The sequence below is a fragment of the Squalius cephalus genome (assembly GCF_949319135.1).
Source record: "Squalius cephalus genome assembly, chromosome: 24".
Lineage (NCBI taxonomy): Eukaryota > Metazoa > Chordata > Actinopteri > Cypriniformes > Leuciscidae > Squalius > Squalius cephalus.
In genome coordinates, this window is record NC_137145.1 from 21,385,661 (window position 1) to 21,410,592 (window position 24,932).

The 24,932-nt window shown below is 38.5% G+C and overlaps 2 protein-coding genes across 3 annotated transcripts in view; one reads left to right on the forward strand and one right to left on the reverse strand.

Annotated features, from left to right (window-relative positions):
- Nucleotides 1-8,642, forward strand: part of mtrex (Mtr4 exosome RNA helicase) — a 36,877-nt gene extending 28,235 nt beyond the window's left edge. Inside the window, exons 22-27 of the mRNA XM_079862066.1 lie at nucleotides 1,268-1,431; nucleotides 1,608-1,713; nucleotides 3,244-3,300; nucleotides 3,781-3,943; nucleotides 6,123-6,227; nucleotides 8,240-8,642. Of these exons, the coding sequence (XP_079718192.1) occupies nucleotides 1,268-1,431; nucleotides 1,608-1,713; nucleotides 3,244-3,300; nucleotides 3,781-3,943; nucleotides 6,123-6,227; nucleotides 8,240-8,292 (648 nt within the window). The 3' untranslated portion in view covers nucleotides 8,293-8,642. The remainder of the gene's footprint in view (nucleotides 1-1,267; nucleotides 1,432-1,607; nucleotides 1,714-3,243; nucleotides 3,301-3,780; nucleotides 3,944-6,122; nucleotides 6,228-8,239) is intronic.
- On the reverse strand, nucleotides 8,180-23,563 carry plpp1a (phospholipid phosphatase 1a). Of its 2 annotated transcripts, none has more exons than XM_079862067.1 (6): nucleotides 23,009-23,563; nucleotides 20,482-20,636; nucleotides 14,391-14,671; nucleotides 11,920-11,977; nucleotides 10,170-10,346; nucleotides 8,180-8,908 (listed from the first exon to the last, which is right to left on the reverse strand). In XM_079862067.1, exons 1-6 carry the CDS (start codon nucleotides 23,064-23,066, stop codon nucleotides 8,789-8,791), a joined length of 849 nt encoding a protein of 282 aa, XP_079718193.1. In that variant the 5' UTR covers nucleotides 23,067-23,563; the 3' UTR covers nucleotides 8,180-8,788. The 2 variants fall into 2 exon arrangements, with proteins under 2 accessions (XP_079718193.1, XP_079718194.1); XM_079862068.1 differs by lacking the exon at nucleotides 20,482-20,636 and adding an exon at nucleotides 17,242-17,393 and having other exon boundaries at nucleotides 23,009-23,424.
- Nucleotides 23,564-24,932: the final 1,369 nt, after the last annotated feature.

Sequence of the window (24,932 nt, forward strand, 5' to 3'; positions counted from 1 at the left end):
AGCCTGAATCACTTTAGAAAGATCTCAGATAAGCTGTAAAGAGGGTAATGGCATTAGGGCAGAGTCTTGTAAGGGGTGAATCAATTGTGCCTTAGAAGGCCAACACCATTTAACCTGTCTGTCTCAACTGATATTAGCTATCTGGACTGATTTGGGTTTCCTCTTTTAGTGAATGGTAGCTAATTGTTTAATATTGTCCTCTGTCACTACAGGTCAGTGCTGAAATGTATAGCACTCTGATGTTAATAGGATTTTAAGTTCAAAGACTGAGTACATGAACCATAATTTATAACTTTTGATACGTAGGTAATGCTGCAATCTAGTGTTTTTTGATATTTTCAGTTCAGGGGGTTATCAATGTCTTAAGTAAAAATAAACTATTAAAGATTGTTTTCAATAATCAATAATATAAATAAATAAAATATAAATAAATACTAGATGCAAAACTTATAAAATGTTGCCTTGGCAACTAACTGAAATAATGTTTAAGTTCTAAAACTGAAATAAAAACAAAGCTAAATAATAAACCAGTGATAAAAATAAAGCTAAATAGAAAGATTAAAGAAGCCTAACTAAAAAAAAGGATAAAAGCACATAATAAAATTACTTAAACTTTTAAATAAAATGATGTAAATGAAAACTGAAAATATAAAAATTAATGTGACCACTTCCTGTTTGCCGCCCTCTTCTCCATGACCAGCAGTTCCGTTTGGGTGTTTGTCGTACAGCAAAAATAAAGTTTGTTTTAGAGTAGTAACTTCACATGCATTGGCTGATCTTGAAGAAAAATGTTCTGCATCATGTGGAGCAAAGAACCATGACTGAAGTTAGACAAATGTTTGCCCATGTTTTATGCACTTAGATGGTGGCGCTGTCTCCACTAGTTTTGTGTATTCAGTGTGTTGTGACAGTGTGAAGTCTATGCGTTAAATCATTACACTTCAGATACCGCCTTGTTTTCTATGTGGCGCCTCTGCCGTCAAGTTTGTTGATGCCAAACGTTTTAACTGAGTGCGAAATAAAAAAATTCAAGTGCGTGTTTACAGATGCCGTTTGTTTGTGGAAAGCTCTAATGGTGTATTTTGGACGCAAGAGCGTGTGACAGGTGTGTTATGAGTAGCTCTACTATTTTGTTGTTTCTTCCTGGAACATGCGTCTTTCAAGTGTACGTTTGTTTCAGGAACATGTAGTTGTTGATGTGGAAACTGATGTGTTAAACCACATTTAAAGCATTAGTATGTTTTCTCACTGTGCTTGTGTGTATCAGATTGCAGGGGACATTAAAGCGGCGAAGCGTGAGCTGAAGAGAGCTCGCACTGTGCTGCAGATGGATGAGCTGAAGTGCAGAAAGCGCGTGTTGCGGCGCCTGGGATTCGCCACTTCCTCTGATGTCATCGAGGTGAAAGGCCGCGTGGCCTGTGAGATCAGCAGGTGAGAAAATCCTTCTAGTTCACATTGTTCACAATTCTAGTCCTTGTTCTAAACAGTTATAGCTAACAGACATGTGTCTAAAAACAAACAAAACTACAATTTTGCACCCTAACAGCCCTTATGTTGAATACTCAGGCTTGTGTGTAAAGCGTCTTGTGTATTTCCTGTGTTTACAGTGCAGATGAGCTGCTGCTGACAGAGATGGTGTTTAACGGGCTGTTCAACGACCTGACGGCGGAGCAGGCCACCGCGCTCCTCAGCTGCTTCGTCTTCCAGGAAAACGTAAGGCCAAAACGTCGTCATGCACATGCTGAGATGTGGTGAGGATGTAATATGAGAGAAGTCAATGGGTTATGACAGTTATGGGTCCAAATAACCAGTTGTGTTTGTATTGAAACGGTCATGAATGCAGGGAATGAGGTTATTCAAAGGCCCAGCTTCTATTTGAGACTTGGGAAGAGCATGCCATGTTCATTGAATGATTGCACTATATGGAAATTAGCTCATAAAAATTGTATCATATATTTGATTTGATACCGTATTGTAAGTCAATTTGTAAGAAAAGTTTTGATAATTTGGAAGTTTTCAAATTCCATACATGCAGCTAGAATAAAAAAAACGAACAAAAACGGGATACATGCTGATGCCGAAAATGATGCCGTGTACACTGCAAATTAGCCGTGGACGTAGTTTCACAGTAAAAAAAAATATATATATATATATATTTCCAGGAGAATTAAACAAACTACTGAAAGACTGTTCGGCTGTGTTTGCTTTGGGCTTTAAAGGTGCAGTAGCAAAAACAGAAATCACACAAACTGATATTCCCACCCCAAACACGCCATTTGTTCACCCAGTGTTATGTCTGATCCCGTTGTGCCGTTTGTCGTGCATGTTGGTTCATGAAGCGTGTTGGTCATGGGACAGCTGCTTATTCTTGGTAGTCATCTGTCAATTTGAGCCTTGTCACCTGCCATACACTGGTGGGAAAGACTGGGATAGAAAGGGAAAGGGAAAGCATCCCACAGCAGAGAGAAGTTTAAACATTTTATTTTACCATGGAACTGGGTGAAAGTGTCGAGTGAATCCTGGTGACGAGATTTATGAATTTTCAATGTTATGGAAAAAAAAGTATATCCTAACCTTATTTAAAGCAAATAACTATGTTGTGATCCAGTGTTAAATAAAATGACTCGAGTTGTGATACAAGATTTTGGTCATATCGCCCACCCTAGTCCAGATCTATTAATTGATTTAAAATGTTTAAGAAATGCAATTCATACATAGTGACTTGAATAAAATTTTGTTTTTAAACATGTTTTTGTTTTTAAGTCCAAAATGTGGTAGAGCTGTCCTGAAATCCTAATGAGAAAAGAAATCCTTAATAAAAGGCAGAAATAGTAGTAGATGTATAATATAGCATAATCAGTTATTATTGTTTCTTAGGAAAAATATTACATTACTACTTAATATTTAAGAACATTTTCCTGCCAAATTAAGTCTTTTGGTGTAACACACAAACATGTTGGAAAAATACGATAATGTATAATTTTTAATTGACATTTCTTTTTAGCCTTTAAATTTAAGGGGTTTTGTCACATGATGGAGAGTTTACCTGTTGCTTTTAAGTCGTCAATCCATTTTAAACACATTTGATGTCATCCGTGCTGCCTCATTGTTCAAAACTAAAATGAAAGCCTCTCCCATGAAGCCTGGCAGATCACATTCCTATTATGCATCATTTAGAAAGTTAAAGTGCACTGTCACTGTGGTATATTTGTTCTGACAGTGTTCCTTTATTTCTGTCCACAGGCTAATGAGATGCCCAAACTGACGGAGCAGCTGGCGGGACCCCTGCGACAGATGCAGGTAGTGTGTTCGAGGGGGAGGACTTGTTCAACCACCCTGAAATTCTTCACATTACAAGCTCACTGTCACACACACACTATTTACCAAATAACTCTTAAACTCCCTCCTCTGTTTGCATTCACGGATTATGCAGATAGGTCAGTGTGATCTTCCATAGACTCTGTTTTGAACAGTTTGACAGTGTTTTTACAGTGTGTGAAGAGTTTCTGTGTGGTACATGTAGGTCAGTTTGATGGCCTCATTTCACTACTACATTTGCTGTGTAGTATAAAATTAAGAGATGGCACAAAATAGGGACGCACTGATATGAACATTTTGGCCGATATTTAATTATATTTAAAAGTGGATAACTGATATATTGGCCGATAAATCTAAATCCACATTTTTATATAATATTCCAAGCTTCTGAAGCCAAATTGGCTGCGGTGGGAATTGTCCTATATTGTCTTGAATGTGTGTGTTCTGCTGCTGTGGTTGTAGGAATGTGCCAAGCGAATTGCTAAGGTGTCCGCAGAGGCCAAGCTGGACGTGAACGAGGACACTTACCTGAACCAGTTCCGCCCGCACCTGATGGATGTGGTCTACACCTGGGCCAACGGCTCCTCGTTCGCTCAGATATGCAAAATGACAGATGTGTTTGAAGGTACTAGTTCCCTCAGAACAACAGTCAGCCGTCACAAAAATACTGCGTTTCTGCTTGTCAAGCTTTCGCATATTTGCGATTTAATTAAAGCATATCAGTTAAACATTGCTGTGATTGTAAGGCTCTTTTCCTTTGGCCAGTTTTGTGTCTTAGGCTATCAGTTTCAGTGAATAATTTTTCGTGAATGTTCACTTAAGTCCATATAAGGTGTTGTGTAAAATATATTTATAGAAAATGTAAATATATTTCAAATATACACAGTGGAATTTTATTTATTAAATATTAGTTATATTGGTACATAGAATGACATTTCATTTGGTATGTATTTATTTTTTTGTTATATTTGTATATTACCTTTTTTTTTTTTTTTTTTTTGAATCAGTATTATCAGAGGTGGACAAAGTACACAACTTCCTTACTTGAGTGAAAGTACAGATACTACTGGTCAAATATTACTCTGTTACAAGTAAAAGTTGTAAAGACCAGTTTTTACTTAAGTAAAAGTACAGAAGTACTCGCTTTTAAAAGTACTTAAGTATCAAAAGTAAATGTCAATGCATTGTTTTATTATTGTTGAATTGTTGTGTGTAATACTTACAGTACCTTATGCCTCTGAATCTATGCCTGCCTTCCCTCATATCAATATCACATTTATTTAACAGTTTCAGTAGTGGGATTGAATGTGAGATTGAATAAGTGCACTCAATAACGTCCACAATGGTTTCGGACACCCAAATGGCTGTTCCCTCAAAGAGTGCCCTATTTAAAGTTTTTTTGGCTTTTAGTATGAATATGTTAGCCTTACTGTTATCTATAAGCTAGTGTGCTCCAAAACAATGACAGAATTCACATTTAGAAGACCAAACCCAACGTTGAAAATGAGAATCAGGTTGATGTCAGAATCCAACGCCAGTTTGACATTAATCTCACACGTTGGTCAGACGTTGTATTGTGGTTGAAAATGAAAATCGTGTTGACGTAAGAAACCAAGTCTTGTTCTAACGTCAACCTTTCATTTCCAACCAAAATGCAACCAAAATCATTCCCTGACTGACGTAACTACTTTCTACTCGAGGATCTTGACACAAATGTAGTGGAGTAAAAAGTAAAAAGTATGATAATTGTCTTTCAGATGTAGTGAAGTTAAAGTAAAAAGTTTCCAGAAATAATAATACTCAAGTAAAGTACAGTACTCAAGTAAATGTACTTTGTTACTGTCCACCTCTGAGTATTATAGTGGCTGTTTGCTCCATATTATGGCGCTCCATATTTGGGGGAGAAATTACACTTTTAATGCACTAGCTAACACAACTATTGATATTTGGGTAAAAAATATTTTATTTTTTTACCCATATTGCCCAGCTCTATTTCCCGACAATGGCTTGTTTTGAGTTCTACTATAAAAAGACTATTTTCATATCATCTGTTTCCCAGAAATGAACAAATGTAATTAGGTTGTGAGAAAAGTGGGAATCGGCGATGTTGTTGTTGGTCCAGACTTAAGTACAGCATGAGACATGTTGGCAAATGAAAGGGTTTAAGACGTCTCTTCAGCATGTCTTGTCCAGAGGACTCTGCTCTGAGATTTGGCCGTGTCCGCAGCATGACGCGAGCCTTGAAACGCGGATTCAAGGCCATTCTTTCTGTCAAAAAAAAAAAAAATCCCCATGTGTCCGTGCTCCAGCCCCTGAGTGAGATTTTGGCTGTGTTCATGTGCATTAGCAAACAGTAAAGCACTTGTAGTGATAAATTGTGGTCAGGGAGAGATGATATATGAAAAATGTAGAAGTTCCCCTATTCTCCTTCTCTCGATCCCCCTTTCACCTCGTACTGGATTGGTCTCATTGAAGATCTTGGAACATCATGCCAGTAAAGCCCCTTGTGCCAAGAAAGTTTTCCTTAAAGATAAACATTTCTAATGCAACTGGACATTGGAACTATGGGTTACAAGCACTGAAAATGACCATATGTGATTGGTATGTAGTGAGCACAGAGAGGACTTACACTCTCTCTGTCTCTCTCTCTCTCTCTCTCTCTCCTCTCCCTCTCCCTCTCCCTCTCCCTCTCCCTCTCTCTCTCTCTCTCTCTCTCTCTCTCTCTCTCTCTCTCTCTCTCTCTCTCTCTCTCTCTCTCTCTCTCTCTCTCTCTCTCTCTCTCTCTCTCTCTCTCTCTCTCTCAGGCAGTATTATCCGCTGTATGCGCAGATTGGAGGAGCTCATGAGGCAGATGTGCCAGGCGGCCAAGGCCATTGGAAACACGGAGCTGGAGAACAAGTTTGCAACGGGTAGGACATGCTGTAGACTCGTGGTGTGACTCATTCAGCTAAATAGAGCCATGTGCAAAGAGTATCCAGTTTATTGTGGGCAGCTTTAAGCACTTGACTGGTGAAGCATCTTGGAAAGATTGAATTATTGATCACATTCTGTGAACCTGCGGGCTTGAGATATAAGATAACGTTAACTATAAAGCCACAATCCAAGATCATGTTAATTTGGCTGCTCAGTGTTTTGACTGTTTACAACAGACTTTTTTTTCCCCACTTAAAACCTATTGAGCTGAAGAAGTAATTTATGCAATTCAAAATATCTTAAACATACCGAACGCATGCTTTTTGCATTCATATGGCTGTAACAGACCTCCATACTCAAGGGGGCACAAGAGTTCCCTTCCCTTCTGTTCCATTAAACCAGAAGTGTTTAGATAACTAGCTATGAACATGTCCACTTCAACTAAATTGGTCATAGTTAGCATGAAAGGGAAAACCATAGAAGAGCTAAGGTTTGTCATTATGAAATGCCATCTGACACTTTTCCTAATGCAACGACACGTTAAACTCCACTTGTGTAGCCATGAGCATCATCAGCGTTCATGTAATTACACTACACGCCCTGCACAAATGATCTTCACATGTAGATAGAAGTGGGAGACTTGTTAGCATATTGCTAAGCTAATGTGTTAAGCATAAAAATGTGGCTCAAAATTGATTCCAATACACTGTTTTAAGCATGTTGCTAAATCCAATTACACTGTATTCGATAAGCTAGCAAATGTCAAAATCAATTCCAATCTAGTTGGATGTTAGCATGCTGCTAAGCTAATTTAGTATTTGATTTGCTATCAAATATGTAGGTCAAAATCAATTCCAATACATTTGAATGTTAGTATGTTATTAAGCTACTTGCCGATAGTTTTAACAAGTCTAAATGTACAGCACAGACAAATGTCAAGTAAATAGCTGACCATTTTTAATTGGATTGCATTATCAGCACTTTTCAATATGCATTGTGGGACACTCTATAAAAGCCAATTCGCCCCCTATACCCTTATGTTGAGTCCTGCACGCGGGCTTATGTTGAAGGTACCCGTGGTTGACACGCTAATATTTGATGTAACAGGTGGAATAATATTTACGTGTCGGGTGCGGGTGCGCGGTAGACACGGGAGGACTGCGAGTGTCAGTGAGAAATATGACGGAATAACACAATAGTTAACTTGTATTACTCGTATAACTTATATAGTTAACTTATTAACTATATACACAATATAGTTATTTAGCAGTGATATTTTCAGGCTATTCTAGTAAGCTAATTGCCTGCACAAAATATGATAGCATTGTAATATAACAATATAATATGTAAGGCTAAAGTTTACGTTGGCTTCATAAATGAAACAAAAGCAAAACACACCTGATGCACATTCTTTATTTTCTAGAAGTATAGTTAAAAACCTTGATACCATCTTACTCAGACGAAAATGACTTGAACACGCATGACGTCGTAAAGACAACTTCCCACCTCGTGAATATGAACTTCCCAGGATGACTTGAACACATAAGCAGCAATAAAGAGGTCGGCGTAACTTAGCATTTGACTAAGTACAAAGAAATGTGTTTTTTAAAAAGCAAGAGAAGAGTTGCTTTTGGCATTAAATGATATACAGATGATGTACATAGTTAATACAACATAACAGCTGTCCTCCCATAGTAGACGGTTACAGTAGAACGTCAGGAGGGAACCGTTAAGAGTCGCGTGTGCGCAACAGAAAGCCTTTGCCAGTCCATCAGCTGCTGTTGCTTAAAGTTCCTGTAGGGAATAGTAGGGGAACGTTGGCCAAAATGAGGTCTACCTAATGGAGCAGCCTGAAGTGTCGTGCAGCATGTCTATGACTCCTCAACATGCTGTCTAGATAGGCAGCACACTAAGCACACTGCCTTTCCAGTTTCCACTTATATCAGTGTTTTGATGGTGGCTGTGGGTTTCATTTTAAAACTTTTTTTTTTTTTCTTGTTTTTCACAGGTATAACGAAGATTAAGAGGGATATCGTGTTTGCTGCCAGTCTTTACCTGTGAATCCTGTGTTGTTGTTTTTTTGACCGCAAGCATTTCCTAGTTCCTTTTTTTTTTTTTTTTTTAAGTCATTGTTCATTTTGCATCAAAACACAGAAGGACAGAATGTACATGGAACATAATTGTTTTATTTGTGTTCATCAACGAGCATAACGGGTTCTTGTTTTCATCATAAAAGCGCAATATATTGTACATAGTTTTAACAATTTTAATAAAAAAAAAGTCTGGATAGTGATTCTTTTTTTCATACAGATAAAAAAGTTGTTTTCTTTTGTGGCATAATAGAGGTACACTTATATTAGTTTTTGGAGATACACAGGAAGCTGTGGTAGCAGCAGAAGCAGTCCAGCCAAGGCAACGTGGGACAGCGTCCATAAACGGACCCCCAGAAAGGGGTATCTGGAGAACATTGAAAAGCAAGGTTACATTCACAGGTTTCCACTCTAGTGGTCTGCCCTCATAGTGGGTGCACGCCGAAACCCCTTCCGTTCGTCAGAGCTTAGCTTGGGTTCTCGTAATGATTTCCATTCGTCGGCGTCTCTTGTAAGGTGGTGTGTGGGATCTCGGCCTCTTTCTGAGGTTCGACTTTCTTTTTGAAGAAATCCGACACACAGAAAACCTGTAGGGTGTGAGAGGAGGTGATGTAATTTAGTCACAGTGGCAGAGCCTCAAATGTCAATGTCCTGTTTTAAGAAAATAACACTTGTGTCACTCAAACCCATATTTATCTATTTCCTGTGGAACACAAACAAAGTTGCATTAATGAGGACTTGGGCTGCTGGACTACAAAACTGACAGGTTTTGAGCAGTGGAGGACGAAGTACACGAGTTAACGTACAGATGCCCTAATAAAATCTTGTTAATTTTACATAGTACATTAAAAATCAAGAACTTTTATTTATTTTGCAAATAGGGAGTAAATGTACTAACACAGTTGGAGCTTAAAGAGGTTACAGGCCAAAATGTGTTTGTTTCAAGAGGAACTCTGTGCAAACATACTAGTTTTATATCATTTGAAAAATAACAGCAGGGGAGATAAAAGGGCATTAATTTGCATATGATTTTATTAACAAAAATAAATCCTAAAATTCGGCATTAGTAACTTTTCGTGCCGTTAGTCACGTGCACTCAAGCTCCAAGGATCTCCGCTCTGACCAAATCACTTGATTCAGTGAGTTGTTGACTCGAGAACCGATGTGAACTCGTGAAAATAATCAAGCTCGTTCACGTCTCGGAGCGGGTGACGATTTCTTCGGTTCAGACATGTTTTTATAAAATGTAGTGGAGTAAAAATTATGATATAATGCTTTGGGATGTAGTGAATTCAAATCTTTCCAAAATAAAAATACTCTAAAATACAGATATCTGAAAAATTAACTTAAGTACAGTAAGAAGTTTTGGCCGTTCATTTGCACGGCAACAGTGTTTTGGGGGCCTAAAAATGCAAACTTTTGAAAACATGTTTCAAAGTGCAAGTTTATGAAAACGATACTGTTATTCTCTCTGTAAACTACTACAACTTGAATTTGTGAAAACGGTGACGTCATGCACATGCGTATTATATGTTCAGTCTATAGGTGCGTAGTGTTTCTTTACAAAGTTACATCGCCACCTACTGGCCTGGCATGAATAATAGTGTTTTTAATAGTTTTTGCGGAACTGTGTGAATGGGAATTGTTTTGACAACGTTGTATGTACATGAAAAAACCTACAATAAAAATGAAAGCTACTGCAAAATATGAAGTACTTTAGTATAACATTAATTTAAAAAATCTAAAATAATACTGATTCTGTTACACAGAGATTACACAGCCATAAATGTGAGGACAAGTGACTTAATTTTTGGTTGTGCTTTGGTCAATTTGTGGTTAATCACTCACCACTAGTAAAGCCACGATGGCTCCTTGTATGAGGCCTGTGAGTACATCACTCCAGTGGTGTTTGTAGTCTGACACACGGGACAGTCCTGTATAGATGGAGGCGGCGATCAGGAAGAACTGGAGCGTGGGTCGAAGGAGCCGTGCCCATTCAGCTTGCATTCTTGCTTGAAGATAAAGCTTTGAGAAAGAAAGGCTGTTCAAGCTCATTGAATATGAGAGCGGTTTCAAATACGCTGCCTGCCAAACTCACAGCACATGTGACTTGACCTCATTAACATTGTCATGTTTATTTCAGCAAGTGTTGTGTGTGTGTGTGTTGTTTGTTATTACAGATACCATGCAACCAATTTTTTCCTGTTTATGAAGTGGCTTATTTTTCTTATCTCATGCTCTAGGGAAGTGTACCTAAAATTCTGGCATGACGCATCAAAGCTGCCACATTCATCCGCTCCATCAACAAAGTAAATACTTCCTTTAACAGGAACCAAGTCAAGTAATTTTAGTTGACTATGCTGAGCTTCCAAGAAATGTAGATTATCCTTAAATTTTAATCATGCGATCACATTACAGGTCTTGTTGTCAAATTCATTACTCATTTAGAGGTTTGATGGAGTGATCCGAGTAGAACGATAGTTTGCAACAAGGAGTCAATGTGGGCAAAACACGGTCTGTTTAACTACCACTACATGTAGACGTGCTCGTGCAACTGTTTTGAAAACCTAAAATCAAAGCTGACATTTGTTTAGCAACTCTTAACTCAAACTAAGGATTACTTTGACAAGTTGATGGGACGAAATCCCCCATACTGGGCAAAGATTCCCAGAAATCTTTGGAGATCTCTAAAAATACCCTCTTTAAAAAGTGGGTCAAGCTTAAGATTCGTTTCTGGTTTAGATTTATGTGGTTAATGCTTGTAATCTAAATTTGAACGTGGTTAGGCAGTTCATTTCCGTATCAAGGGGTCATTTTAACGCAAAAAATAGTACAATGTTATCTTTCTGAGTGTTGCTGAACATTGACCCCGGGTCAAATGTGCTGTGAACTTTGGCTGCATGTCTTTAAAGCTTGTACTCTCGTGATAAGATTATGGTAGGTTGCGTTTGCTAACTAGGCTGTAATGGAGAAGTTAAGCAGAATGACATAATAATCCTTAAGATTGCTCTACTGAATCAATACACTGCACTGTGACATAATGGGGATTTTCCAATGGAAAAATCTATGTTGCAAAACAAATCTACATACATTTATCCCATTTCCTGGTCACTCTATTCACTGGACCAGTTTGGTTCTGGGTTGTTATTCAGTTATGTAACATTGTGGTTTAAATGTTAACTGATTAACCAAGGACATCAGTACTGCATACAGTGCAAGAATTTGTCTATAGAATTGAGTACAAATTTTAATTTAAATGGATAGTCCACACAAAAATTATTATTCCACCATCATTTACTCATCCTCTTGTTGTTCCAAACCTGCACTCCTTTTTATCTTTATCATAACAGATGTTCTGAAGAATAATTAAACTGTTTGTTCATTAAATGAAAGTCAGTGGGGTCCAAAATACCATTGGGCCCAATTGACTTTCATTGTATGGGATATAAAAAAAAAATATTTCTTATATGTTCTACAGAAGAAAGTCATTCATACAGGTTTGGAACGACACGAGGGTGAGTAAATTACAGAATATTAACGTTTGGGTGAACTGCACCCCTGACAAAGGACATGCAAAGAATAATGAAAATACACTTACTGCCAGGAACAACATGCAGTACATGGAGAAAGAGGAGTGACCCGAGTAGAACGAGAGTCTGCAAAACAAAAAAATAATCAATGTGGGTAACGCAGAAGGGCTGTTAACTACTTAATACATGTAAACATGTGCTTGTGCAACAGCATGAAGCCTTTAAGTCGAAGCTGACATTTGTTTTGCAACTCTGTAAAAACAAAATAACAATTACTTTGACAAATTGGCCGGATGGAATCTTAACACTGAACCCCAGGCTGGGTGAAGATTTACATTGTCCCATTTGGTCCCATAAAACAGTCCTTTTACAAAAAGTAAGCACGCACACACCCTTTTCCGGGTGATAAAGGCATGCTTGGGGAGACGTGTGTTGACCGGTGGGGTCGGGGCAGGGGAAGTATGGAAAGCGTCAGAGAGGGAGGGTGGTCTGGCTATCCGGCAGGCTTTTGTGTGTTCCTGTTTACTTAAGGTTAGACCACTTGTCGACTAGGAGTATCCGCCTAGTGAATGACGGCAAATAAATCTGGAAAAATACAAGCAGCACAGAACTAACTGCCATAGTCAACCACTGCGAACGTGATGAGGCCAGACCTTCAATATTCCTGCTGATTGAATTACAGACCCAGTCATGGGACAAAGTAGAGCTAAAGTGAATTATCTGTGAGGCGGAGAAGCTACAATAAAGCATTGCAGACTGAATGTGACTGATCTGCATGAGGACAAAACTGCACTAAAGGGCAACAGACTCATAGAAATGAAGACATGCTTCAGATATTTGAACTGTTTTACTTGACCTAGAGGACTCTCTCACTCCTTTTACAAGCAAATATACTTGCTTGCCTAGTGAGAAGATCCCTTTTTCCAGAGGAGAACACTCCCGTGTGAAAGGTGATCCGGGTTATTCTGGGCTCAGACCCATACTGCTCGTTATTTGTTCTATAAATGGCATCGTCTCCTAGGCAAACACTAGACAACCACTAAAGAGGTGAGAGAGATGGGAACCACACCTATGTTAAATGAGAGCATTCTGAGAGGTCCTGGGATTCTGCTGGCCTTGAGTCTGTCCCAAGAACCCAAACAGAAATCCTGCGTGCTCTGAAATGGTTTACCACAGGATTAGAGACCACTACAGTGTGTGAACCACAGATTTCCACCAAGAGCCTGGGTGGTCAACTGACCCAAAAGGGTTCACAATAAACGTTTCAGAAGAAGCCCTTCATTTCAATGTTAATGAGGGACTTTCTTCTCAATGCCAGATACAAAGAACTCATGGCACACTTGAGAACATAACTGAACTGGTTCTGCTAATAAGACACCTTCCTGTAAATCTTTACAACTATGCCTAATTCCATGTAGAATCCATCTGTCCAAAAATGTTCTGACGCCAAGTCATTTTAAGGGACAAGCTTGTCTAATAATGTATGCAGATGCAGGCTAGACTGGTTAGGAAGTTTCCAGGATGGAACCAGATTAAAGGACAAATTTGAAGGATTCCTACTTCCACTTCAAGGACAAACTTCCCTTTCTTACAACAACTCTCACATCCAGAGCAGGAAAAGCAATAGTCCAGGGGTGTCCAATTCTGCTCCTGAAGGGCCTGCAGAGTTTAGCGCCATCACACCAGCCTAGATGTTTCTAGTGATCCTCAAGAACTTGGTTTAGCTGGTTCAGATGTAGTTAATTAGGGATAGTGCTAAACTCTGCTAGAAGTTGGCCCTCTAGGAGCAATATTGGACAACCCTGCAGTAGTGTGTCTCGTCCTTCTGATGAGACATTAAACCGAGTTCCTGACTCTTTGTGGTCATTAAAGATTCCAGGATGTCCTTCGCAAAAAAGTAGGGGTGTAACCCCGACATCCAGGCAAAATTTGTCCATTGGCCTCTGTCCATCATCATGGTCCCCTAATCATTCCCATATACTGTATACTGATTAGCTTCATCACTCCACTGAAAAGCTGTTGTGTGGTGGGCGTTCTGGCGCAACATGGCTGCCGTCGCATCATTCAGGTGGATGCTGCACATTGGTGGTGGTTGAGGAGATTCCCCCTTCCATATGTAAAGCACTTTGAGTGCAGAGAAAAGCGCTATATAAATGTAACAGATTCATTCATTTATGAATTAAGGGAGGGGTGTCCAATCCCACTTCTGGAGTGTCTTCTCCCTGCAAAGTTTATCTCCAACCCCAAATGTACCTGACCCAACTAATCACTGACCAACTAATCAAGGTCTAGGTTCATTGGAAACTTCCAGGGCTGCATTTCCCAAAAGCATCGTAAGCTTAAGTTGATCGCAGAACAATTACCACCAATGGTCTCTAAGATCAACTTAGGCTTACGATGCTTTTGGGAAACGCAGCCCAGGGAGAAATGTTAGAGCAGGTCAGAGCTAAACTCTGCAGGAAAGTGGCCCTCCAAGAGCAAGATTGGCCACCCCTGTGAAGAATGGTGAACTAGTGAACCTAAAGGAAGTGTTACCTACCTTCCCTCATTGACCTTGGTTGTGTCCCCATTACAGATGAAGTCCTCGATGTAAGCCCCTCCTGTGCAGTTGATCTGCGACCAGTCCGGTTTGCACACATCCAGGAAGTGTGGCCGCAGTCGGCCAATTGAATACTTGGCAATGTCAGTGAGTGATTGGCTCATGGCGGCACCAAACACAAAGGTGCCAATGGCCTTATAGATACAGGCCACATAACTGTTGCAGAAAGACTTTGATTTGATGCGGTTTAGATAGACTGAAAGGCACTCCCCTATGATCATCTGTGATGGGAGAGGAAGCAATGAAGCATTACTTTTCTTTTTTCTGGTGAAGTCAATAATTTTGTTACAACCAGTTACAGATTTGTAATATGAGGATATTTGAGGATTGTTTCTCACAAGGATGTCCACACGTACAAGAATAGAAGACAAGATCGAACAGTAGAAGCACTTGACAATGCAGCTATCACAGGAATTTCCCTAAAATGTCCCTAACATCACAGTTACCCATGTTTGCATTGCCTCCTTTAGAGGTTATCCCTGTTGGCCTCGATCAGAGTAGACACCATATGTAATTTGACGTTAACAAGGCTGTGAGGGATGGGACAACAGTACAACCAGAGAACCATAGCTCAAATCTAGTTCGAATCTAATCAACTGAACAATCAAGAATGAAGTACACACCAGTACAACTTACTGAATGGACTGTACTTCCGTCTCTCTCGTTATATGGTGTCTACTAGGGCTGCACGATATTGAAGAAAAATGGCGATAACTCATTAAATAATGCGATATTCGATATGCGATACGATAATGCTTAAAGTGTGTAAAATAAACTTAAATTATCTTTAAAATATTTTTAAAATGATATAACCTACATACGTGTTTCACATTCTTTTTGTGACAAGAAAACATCCCTACAGCTTCTGAAAGCGAACAGCAGTGTTTTACTGTAGCATACAGTTTTAGCTTCTCTAAACAGCTAAAAAAATAGAAGCATTTGTTTCTATAGTTTTGAGGAGTTTTATTATATATATATAATGTATATTAAGATGATAAAATTTGTTGTGCTTTCTTTTTACCTTTACCTTACTAAAATATGCAGGTTAAAATACATAGAACTGTAAATATACATTAGCAGTAACCTAAATCAAACGTTTTTAAAAACATTAAGGCAGAGGGACATGTGCTTTGAGCTCACATGGGTGACTGTGAGGTTATACAGATGTGAATATGTGTGTATAAGTATGTATATAATGTTAACCATAATAGGTAAGCTCAGTTTAAACATATTTTTCTAATACCCTTAAAAGGACTATGTTGAAATTGTAGATGGTATCACACAAGATAAAAATCCTGCATTAAAGAAACAGCTATGAGATGTAACCACAGAGAGTGTCTCCAACTCTAGTCTAAACGTCTCACCACAAGACTGTCTGTGGTATATGAGAGAATATATGTGGGTGGAAGACCAGAAAACATTGTTTCCACTTAAGTACTTTAAAGTCAAATATGGCTTAAATTGCAAATGTTAGTTCACCCAAAAATAATTTCAACACATTTGAGTTCCTTTCTTTCAAGGGACAATTGGAGAAATTGACAAGAATGCTCATCTTTTCCAAACACTGAAAAAACACAGAAACTGTCAGGACAAAGAACCATAAAAGCAGTCCATGTGACTCCAAGGCCCTGTTATTAAGACACCTGGTATTAAGATGCGTTTTGGTCAATCTGATCGGAAGTAGACGACTCTAAATACAAGTGTAATCTTGGTCAAAAACGTTTTGAGCTTGTCCACTTTTGACCACTTCCAGAGGTAGTCGAAAACACATCAGACCGGATTGCTTTCATAGTGTAAACGCTCATGAGGTCGAATGTGTACGAACAGCCACAAAAGACCGTCTTCTCTCCGCCTACTGACCTAACGCATAAACATTATGGGAAGCGCGCTAGCCAGACAGGATTAAAACTTTGTCAGCTGAAGACCCAAGTTTGGTTTACAGACAAAAAACATACCAAGCACAATGTTCTCTCACCATTCCTGATTTCTAACACGCACTCGCAGCGTTTAGCTGGTCTTGCGGCTGTCAGAGCAGAAAGGAAAGCTGCTGCTCTCCGTATGTTTTTTCGTCGTCTCCGGACGCGTTCATATGTAAATTTTGCTAACTTATTTTATACCCTCCCCTCGAAAAAAATAGGACAGATGTGGTTGAAAGTGGACAAAAGAGATGGATGTAAACAGCTATGTGTCTTTCTCGTGTACTAATGATCAGATCGACCCAAACACATCTTAATACCAGGTGTAAACAGATATTCCAAGATTTCAATGTGCGCAGTTATTAATGTCACACATTTGTTGCGAGTTTGAAGTCACAACGCCTCGTAACAAGTAATAAAGAATTCAGTGAATAAATTCAATTTCGGTTCTGTTCCTCACACAAAGCTACTGTATGACTTCAGATGACTTGGAATACAGCACATGAGCCAGATGTAGCACTTTTGACACTTTTCTTTGGACCTTGACAGTTTCTGGTCACTGTATGCTTTGATTGGACAGAATGAAACCGCTTCAAAGCATCTCATTTTGTGTTCAACAGAAAAAAGTAGGCTACATTATACAGGTTTGGAACAGGGTGACTAAACGATGACAGAACGTTCATATGTGATTGAACGATCCCTTTAAGCCTCTATCTACAGGACTGCGTGTCCTTTGCACTGTGGTTAGATCTTAAAGTTCTGTTTCTTAAGCTGGCATGAGAACAGTCGTACTGACCAGAGAAGCACACAAACATTAGAGGCACAATGAGAGGAGAGAGGGGTGAGCTGTAAGTAACAAACAGACGGGCACTTACAGAAATCACAGTGATAGGAATCATTACTCCTCCTACTAACTGATAGGAAATGGTGTCTTCTTTATATGGGTACTTGATAGAGTCATCGTTACAGAAAAATCCTCGTTTGAATGATTTGTGTTGTATATTGAGTATTGCGAATGGGAGTCCAACTAGCAAAAAAAGAAGCATTGAGAGAGAAAAAAAAAAACAAAGGTTAAAAGTGTGCTTCGTACCCTATTCTCCCCAATTCAAGCAAATGGCGTTCTCCTCAGGGAGGTGCTCGTACAGAAAGGAAAGCTGTGGGTTAGACAGACATTAGATTTTCTACTTGAACACATAATGAACAAAGGGTTAGAAAATGGCGTGGTGTGGTGTGGCAGCCCCGGCTGAATTTAGCTAAAAGTTACACTTTGTCTTTGCATAATGCAGGCTATTCTTGTTAAAATGCGTTTTATTGCTTTGTTTTCTTTCTCTATTGGTTTTGAGGTCAACAGGGGAAGTGGAATGTGCCAAAAATAGCTCAAATTATTCAACGGCACGCTATGGTGAAGGGTAGATCTTGTCAAAATGTTGAGTATTTGTATGTCAGGACATTCTGATAAACAGATGGTGTGAAATCTTTCTCTCTCACTCTCTCTCTCAAGCCCTGTTCACAACTGACTGACAGCGATTTTATTGCTTGAGGTTGCTGACATGGTTTTCCATGCATCATTTTATTATATCACTGTATGTGGGCAGAGTCAATCATATTGAACATCATAAACACTTACAGTAAAATTAAGTTCTCAGTCTCAGTCTTAACCAATGTCTCAGGAGACAGATCATGCGAGCTTCACTTTCTACCACTGGTAGTCGCCACATTCGCTAAACACTGACGATGAATGACACTGGGTCGCTTTATAATTTTCCAAGTGTGAACAAGGCTTTATAGTCCCTAAATATGCCTTTCCTGTGGTTTTTCACACCATCATGTTATAAAAGAGCTTTTAAATGCTGCTCCACCACAGTTAAACATTAAAGTGGCAACATAAACATCAGAAAAGCGCAGAGAGGGTGACCGTGGTGAGACCGGCAGAAACTTTACAAGCCTGTTGGGGACATGAAGGTTACTCAAGCGTGGCAGCAAAGCATGTGGTAGAGATTAAGACATTTACCCAACATGCAGTGAATATGGTCTGCTGAGACATTTGTGTGCGTGTGAACGTCCATGAACCGCTCAATCTGCCATGTGGATCAGAGCAGGTTACCTGAAGTCTCCTAACATTACACCGTATCTTCTTGCTATCTTCGGTGAAAGCTGCATTGTCATGGTCTGTGATGCGCTGTCTGAACGTATAGGATTTCAGAGTCATTGGGAGCATCGGTGTAACATTCACGGCGGACGGATCGCTCGTTTAGATCATCATTTTCATGCAGCCTGAACCGACTTGGCAGGCGAGTGGAAGCTGAGGGCTGCTTACATAGAGGTCAAACCCAAATCTTGCACTATGGGAAGTTTGAGGTTTTCTCAATCATTAGGGTGATGTCATTTGGGGTTAATCAAGGAAAGTATTGCTGAAACTTTTGGAGAAATGTTTTAAAGGCAAAACTGTGGCATCTGTGCTCCAGAAGATATTAACTATCCACTGTTATCACATTCCAGACAGATCACAATATCCCATTTTATTTATTTTTTTGCAGAATTTTGTGTTAAAACTGTTTTGATGCAAATATTTACACAATAAACTTGACATAAAAGCATGAACATGAGTACTTGACTTGTGACTAAACGGTGACTAAACATATTCAGGATGTTTCTGTGGTTTGGTGGGTAAGCCCAAGAAACCTCTGCCTAATTTGAAAAAAAACCCAGCAGTGGATTGAAGGAGGGTGCGTTTAAATTCAAACCCCAAAATACCTCAAACCTGAGCTAATCTGAAACAGCTAAAGGCAATTTCTTGTACTTGGTGGACATCCTTGGCTAAGAAGTTGATGACAAGCAACATGCCCAGAGTATCCCTAGCAGAGCTGCCGAAATGTCTTCAATCCCAACACGGTGTCTACACCGGACACAAGTAGTCCATCACAATACACAGTCTACATTGGAAGTGTCTTTTAGTTTATGGTTTCTATCTTTGACGTACACCACTATTTTATTTTCCCCAGTTGTCTGAAATGGAATAATTTTATTTACAAAAGATGAATATTATTTGTTATGCATGTAAATAACTTCTGAATGAGCCAGCTTGTTAAGTCTCTGACCTGTCAGCTTTTGTTTTTAACTGTCTGCATGCATATCATGTTTTTTTTTTTTTTTCACATTTACAAAGAAATTAGTTTTGCTCATGTTTAATATATAAGGCCTAGTGTTATGATTGGTAAGTAACATTGGTCCTCATCTAGAAAGTGTTTCTTTGTAAATACGTAAAAATCATTCTTAAATGACTTGTAGCTTTCGATGTAAATTAGGGCTGATAATTATTTTTATATTATGGGCGATTATCAATAAATGGCCTGATATTAAAATTCTAAAATATTTTGTCTAAATAAAATAAAAAATAACTAAAAACAATTGTCGTAAATGCTACAGTACATGTGAATCTAGGCATCACAATGTTATAATGTGCAGTATAAAAATTGGAACATTACAATTATTAACATTTAAATTAGTGATTTAAAAAAAAAAAAACTATTAACTTTGTAAATAAAAAATAGTGGAAATGTGCATGCACTAATAAATGTCCAATATCAAACAATGTGTATAATTTAAAATAAAAAATCTAAAATTGCTACTTGTTCTCCACATGTATCATTAAGTGTAACATTATTTTGCTATTATTAAATAACCCATGCAAAGTTAAGGAATTAGAATTTTCAGTGTAGGCTTGAGCCCACAGCTGACGCCTCCATTGATACTTCCAGTGTAGACAACCTCAGTGGACAGTGGTCTCTCTCTTCCAGTGTAGACACAATGTTAGACGGCCTAATGCGATCACAGATAAAGTGACTTGAACAGCTGCTTTCAATCCACCAAACAAAGCTCTACTGAAATTGCAGTTTGCACCTGTTCAGTGGTCAGGAGTCATGTTGAAACAGCTGCTCTTCGGTGTCTATTTGACTGTTTGTTCATTTGCAATGAAGGGCCACATCCTGTGACTGCAATAGTCAATTAAACTCTCAAGCTGAATCCCTAGAAACTAGCTCGAGTGCACTACAGACTTTTGAGGGAGGACGCTGGGCATGTAGTGTGTATATGCTACTGTCTCTGGGATTACTTACACTACATATGGGAAGTGTGAAGCCCACTGTGTAGAGCACAGTGGAGGTGACGGTGCTGGAGTGGAAGGGATAGCTGATGCTCTCGTCATTACAGAAAAAGCCCCGCTGATACGGTTTGATTTTACCCAGGTTAAACGCTGCAAGCGGGAGGCCGGCTGTAGGTAAAGAAGGGTTAACAATGGGTTAACAACTCCATAAAGGGTCTACCAACCAATCAAACGCAAGGGCTGATTTCCAGTGTTGATGATTGGCTGCTGCCACCTAAGAGATAAGAATTACATAATGGATATAGGCTCATAATGAGAAAGCTTGTTCAGAAAAGACAGGTGGTTGTACTAGACTTAGGGGCTGTTGTTTACACGACACCGTTTTCAACTGAAACGGAAAACTTTTTAAGCGTTTTGGCCGTTCATTTACATGACAACAGCGTTTTGGTGGCCTGAAAATGCTCACTTTTGATAACGTGTTTCAAAATTCAAGTTATTGAAAACGATACAGTTATTATCTCCGTGTAAACTACAAAAACATGAATTTGTGAAAACGGGGACATCATGTGTTTACGTGTTCAGTCTATAGGTGTGAAGTGACATCGCCATCTACTGGCCTGGCATGAATAATACAGCGTTTTTAGTCGTTTTCACAGATCCGTGTGAACGGGATCATTTTGACAATGCAAAGGAAAAACTTTTCCGTTTTTAGTACATCATTGTCGTGTAAACCTATCTTGAATATATAAAGCCAACAGTGATGACAGTTTTACAAGGGGTCAGTGACATGTATTTATGTATTATATTTTAAATATATTTTTGAATGGTGCTAATTTCATAATCCATCTTCCAAATCCAAGGGCTAAATTGACCACAACCACACTTCAAACACTTATTTTCCAATGTAAATGCTTTCTGTCATCCTTTCTTAGTGCTCGTACCAGACACATTGCTAGCCTCTTAAATTTTAGCTGACGCTAATGTCTTTATCTATCCCATATTGCACTAATGCGACCTGACGGTTTAAAGTCTAACATGAGAGCTCATATGTAAACTTTGAGTCCTCTATAGCCTCGGGCTATTGTTGCAAACCATCATGGGAAAACAACACAAACCCTCATTCATAGAACCTGAGGCTCCTCTCCCAGTAAAGACTATGGGTCTGTTACTGACGCTGAGTGCATGTGACACACACACACGTATAGATAAAGCTGGCTGCTCAAGCCTGAAAGAAGGAAGAGCTGAACTGAGGTAAAACTTAATTGTTCTGAGATCCACTGAAGCCCCATTGTAAATGCCAATAGGGCGAAACCAACACTAGTGGGACGGTCTTCTGTGTTTAAACTCATCAGTTATGATCTGCTCTTCTGTGTGTAGTCTCATAGTTTGAGTTTAGGTGATACCAGTGGTTATGTAAATATACATTTGCGAATGCAAAAACCCATAAGGCTTCCCTGTAAAGAAGAAAGACACGTGACACACGAGTGTGACAGCTTTTATGACAGCCATAAAAGCAACTTTTAAATGAGAAAAATAACCAGCATATGTGTTGAGATATTATACTTTATCATCCTTAACAATAATGCTTATAAAATGCTGACTAAAATCATTCCTCCATCTTGGTACATCTAGCAAAGGACAAGAACGAACATCCCTCATATGACTCAGATGGCTACTTTGTGGAAAGTCCAATCTGTTTGTTCTTTGTGTAAAAACATATTTTTTTCAAATCTCCAAGTGCATGGGGAAAAAAATACAGATCAAAACTTCCATCATAAATTCTGTAAGACTCAGTAGCCTGTTGGGGACCAAATAGATTAAGCATATAATAATTAAGAATTATATTACACGGTTCCCACATATTTTGACCAATGAATTTCCAGGAAGTGTTCAGTCAGTTGTTATTATCTGAATAGAATTTAAAAATCATTATTATGTGATATAAGGGAGACCGGGGCTAGTTGCCAAACTGAACTGTTCTCAGGAAAATGGAAAATTCTCTGAAGAGAATGCGGGGTAGTTTACATTACACTACCATGCAATAATAGCCTATACATTATTACAGTAGGCCTATATGGGTTGCTGTTTTAAAAAGCTGTAGGGTTTCTCGAGCGATTTGAAAGGATTTTCAGTTGAGTTTCACGTGCCATTGTTGTGCATAAGAGAATCTCTGCATAAAGGTAACGCCCTGTTATTAGGGAAAAGTTGATAACGCAAGATGAGTGTATGACGAGGGCTCCCGTGTGCATTATGACGCACATTATGGGTGTCTTACGAGGTTATTGTGTAAGTGAGTAGGCTACTACTGTTGCAATGTTGAATCTCATGCAATTAAAAAAACGTGCATGGCAACATCTAAAACAACTGACACGTCCAGATACGCCTTTAGTATATTTATGCCTTTAAAATCTTTCTGTACAGCACTCCTGAACGCATAAACAGGTTATATTTGTCACTAAGACTTACTGCAGTCAAAACAATATCGATTCAAATTAATTAAACAAAAAGTAGGATAACGTACTTAACAAAATGATGCTTACCGAGTATTAGGCACGCGATGTCAAGCAACATAAAGGGGATTCCTCTGGTTTCGAACATCGTGTCAGTGTCCTTCTGTGTGTCAGCTATGAAGATAAAGGGTTTATTTAAGGCGTCCTCCTCAGTGTTCCCACAGTAAACAGCCTAACGGAGAGTCCACCTCTAGAGCTCTGCTGAAAGAGACGCGCACTAACGCGAGCTCACACACTCTTAACATTGACTGCGTAATGACGACAAGTAATCAGCCGGAGAGGAGGTAGAGCGAGCTGCTTGGTTGTAGTTCCTTAGATAAGATGACCATTTCACCGCATGAGGTTAAGAATAAGCGATGGCGAGCCGGTATATTGATGTCTCGGGTGTCTTCGGACTCATTGCCAGTGCAGAGAGCTTCAGCGAGCTGTCATGACGGACAACAGCTGAGGATTAGTACAGCCAATCGCGTCTCTCAGCGTTAGCCACGCCCCCTCTGACCACGCCCATCCGCGCATATAGTTTAATCTAGGCTATCTTGAGTAGTGAGAAACGACCGCAGAGTCGATCTAAGAAAAAATATACATAAACCTACTTAGCAGTTTTGGTTGTAAAGAATTACTAAAGTAATTAATCACTGTCATTTAATTACTTTTCCATTGAAAGATTAAAGATTATTCTTTTATCTGATGCAATTGTGTTAAATGGTACTGTAGACTAAAACAATCTAGCCGTAGCCTTTATAAAACAATAGTGGATTTAACATCAAAATGTAACGTCTAATGATCAAATGTTTTTAAATGTAACCTTCATTTAAATACGTTGGTCGGTTCAAGAATAATTTAAGCAATTTTATTTTATTTATTTTAATTAAAAGTGCCGTTTCATGTCTATACTTGTATTGTTCAACTGGTCGAGGTTAATATAGGATTTAGAAAGTAATAAGTAATAAGTTTACTTTTTAGAGAGAATTTACAACAGTAATCCAATTACACTGTTGAACAGTGATTAGTAGCTGTGATGCCACGATACCAAAAATCGAGTCGATACCGATACCACCAAAAGTAGCCTACACGATACTCGATACCAAAGTAGATAGTCTACCATGGTAAAAAAAAAAAAAAAAAATAGCCTACTTCAACATTTACTTTAAAAACACAATGTATGTTTTTATGAGGTAGCTTATTTTGTTGCAATATTCAGAAATAAAATGAATTAGAACATTAGAAGCAGTAGCATAAATATATATGCATACAATAGAATAAAGATACAAATTAAACAATGCTGTATATTTTTTCAGGTATACATGCAACAGTAGAAGGCCTATTCAAGTAAAAATACCACAGAAATTGAATAATCAAATATAAAATAACTCTGCATAGTCATAATTGTATAAGTTAAATATAGATGAAAATTAAATATATATATAATATAGTAAGTTAAAGCTTTTCTTTTGTTGTTGTTTGATTCTCATTAATAATAGGCCTACAGGCAGCCAATAGTAGACAGTAGCAGGTTTTGAGAGTATGGTGAAGAGTAGGCTAGCTACTTTATAGTTTAAAATCGCTTGAATTTATAAATTGGCATGATATAAACCGATGTGCGCTAAAGTCTTGTATTGCACCGTGCAGAACGCTTGCAGAGCAAAATCAATGTGGAGGACCAAGTCGGTAACGTTTTAAAATCCTGACGGTTTCTACAGGACCGTAAGTACTATACCGATGGCACGAACATTTATCCACTATAGCATGTAGGTTGAACAGATTTCTGTCAAATTTAATTAGGCTAAATGGAATTTATAAATACATATTGTGTGAAAAGCCTAATTTTGAAATATTGGATAATAATGATATCGTTAATAATAATGTTTATCGTAGCAAATGTCTATAATATATAATATATATATATATATATATATATATATATATATTTTTTTTTTTTTTTTTTTTTTTTTTT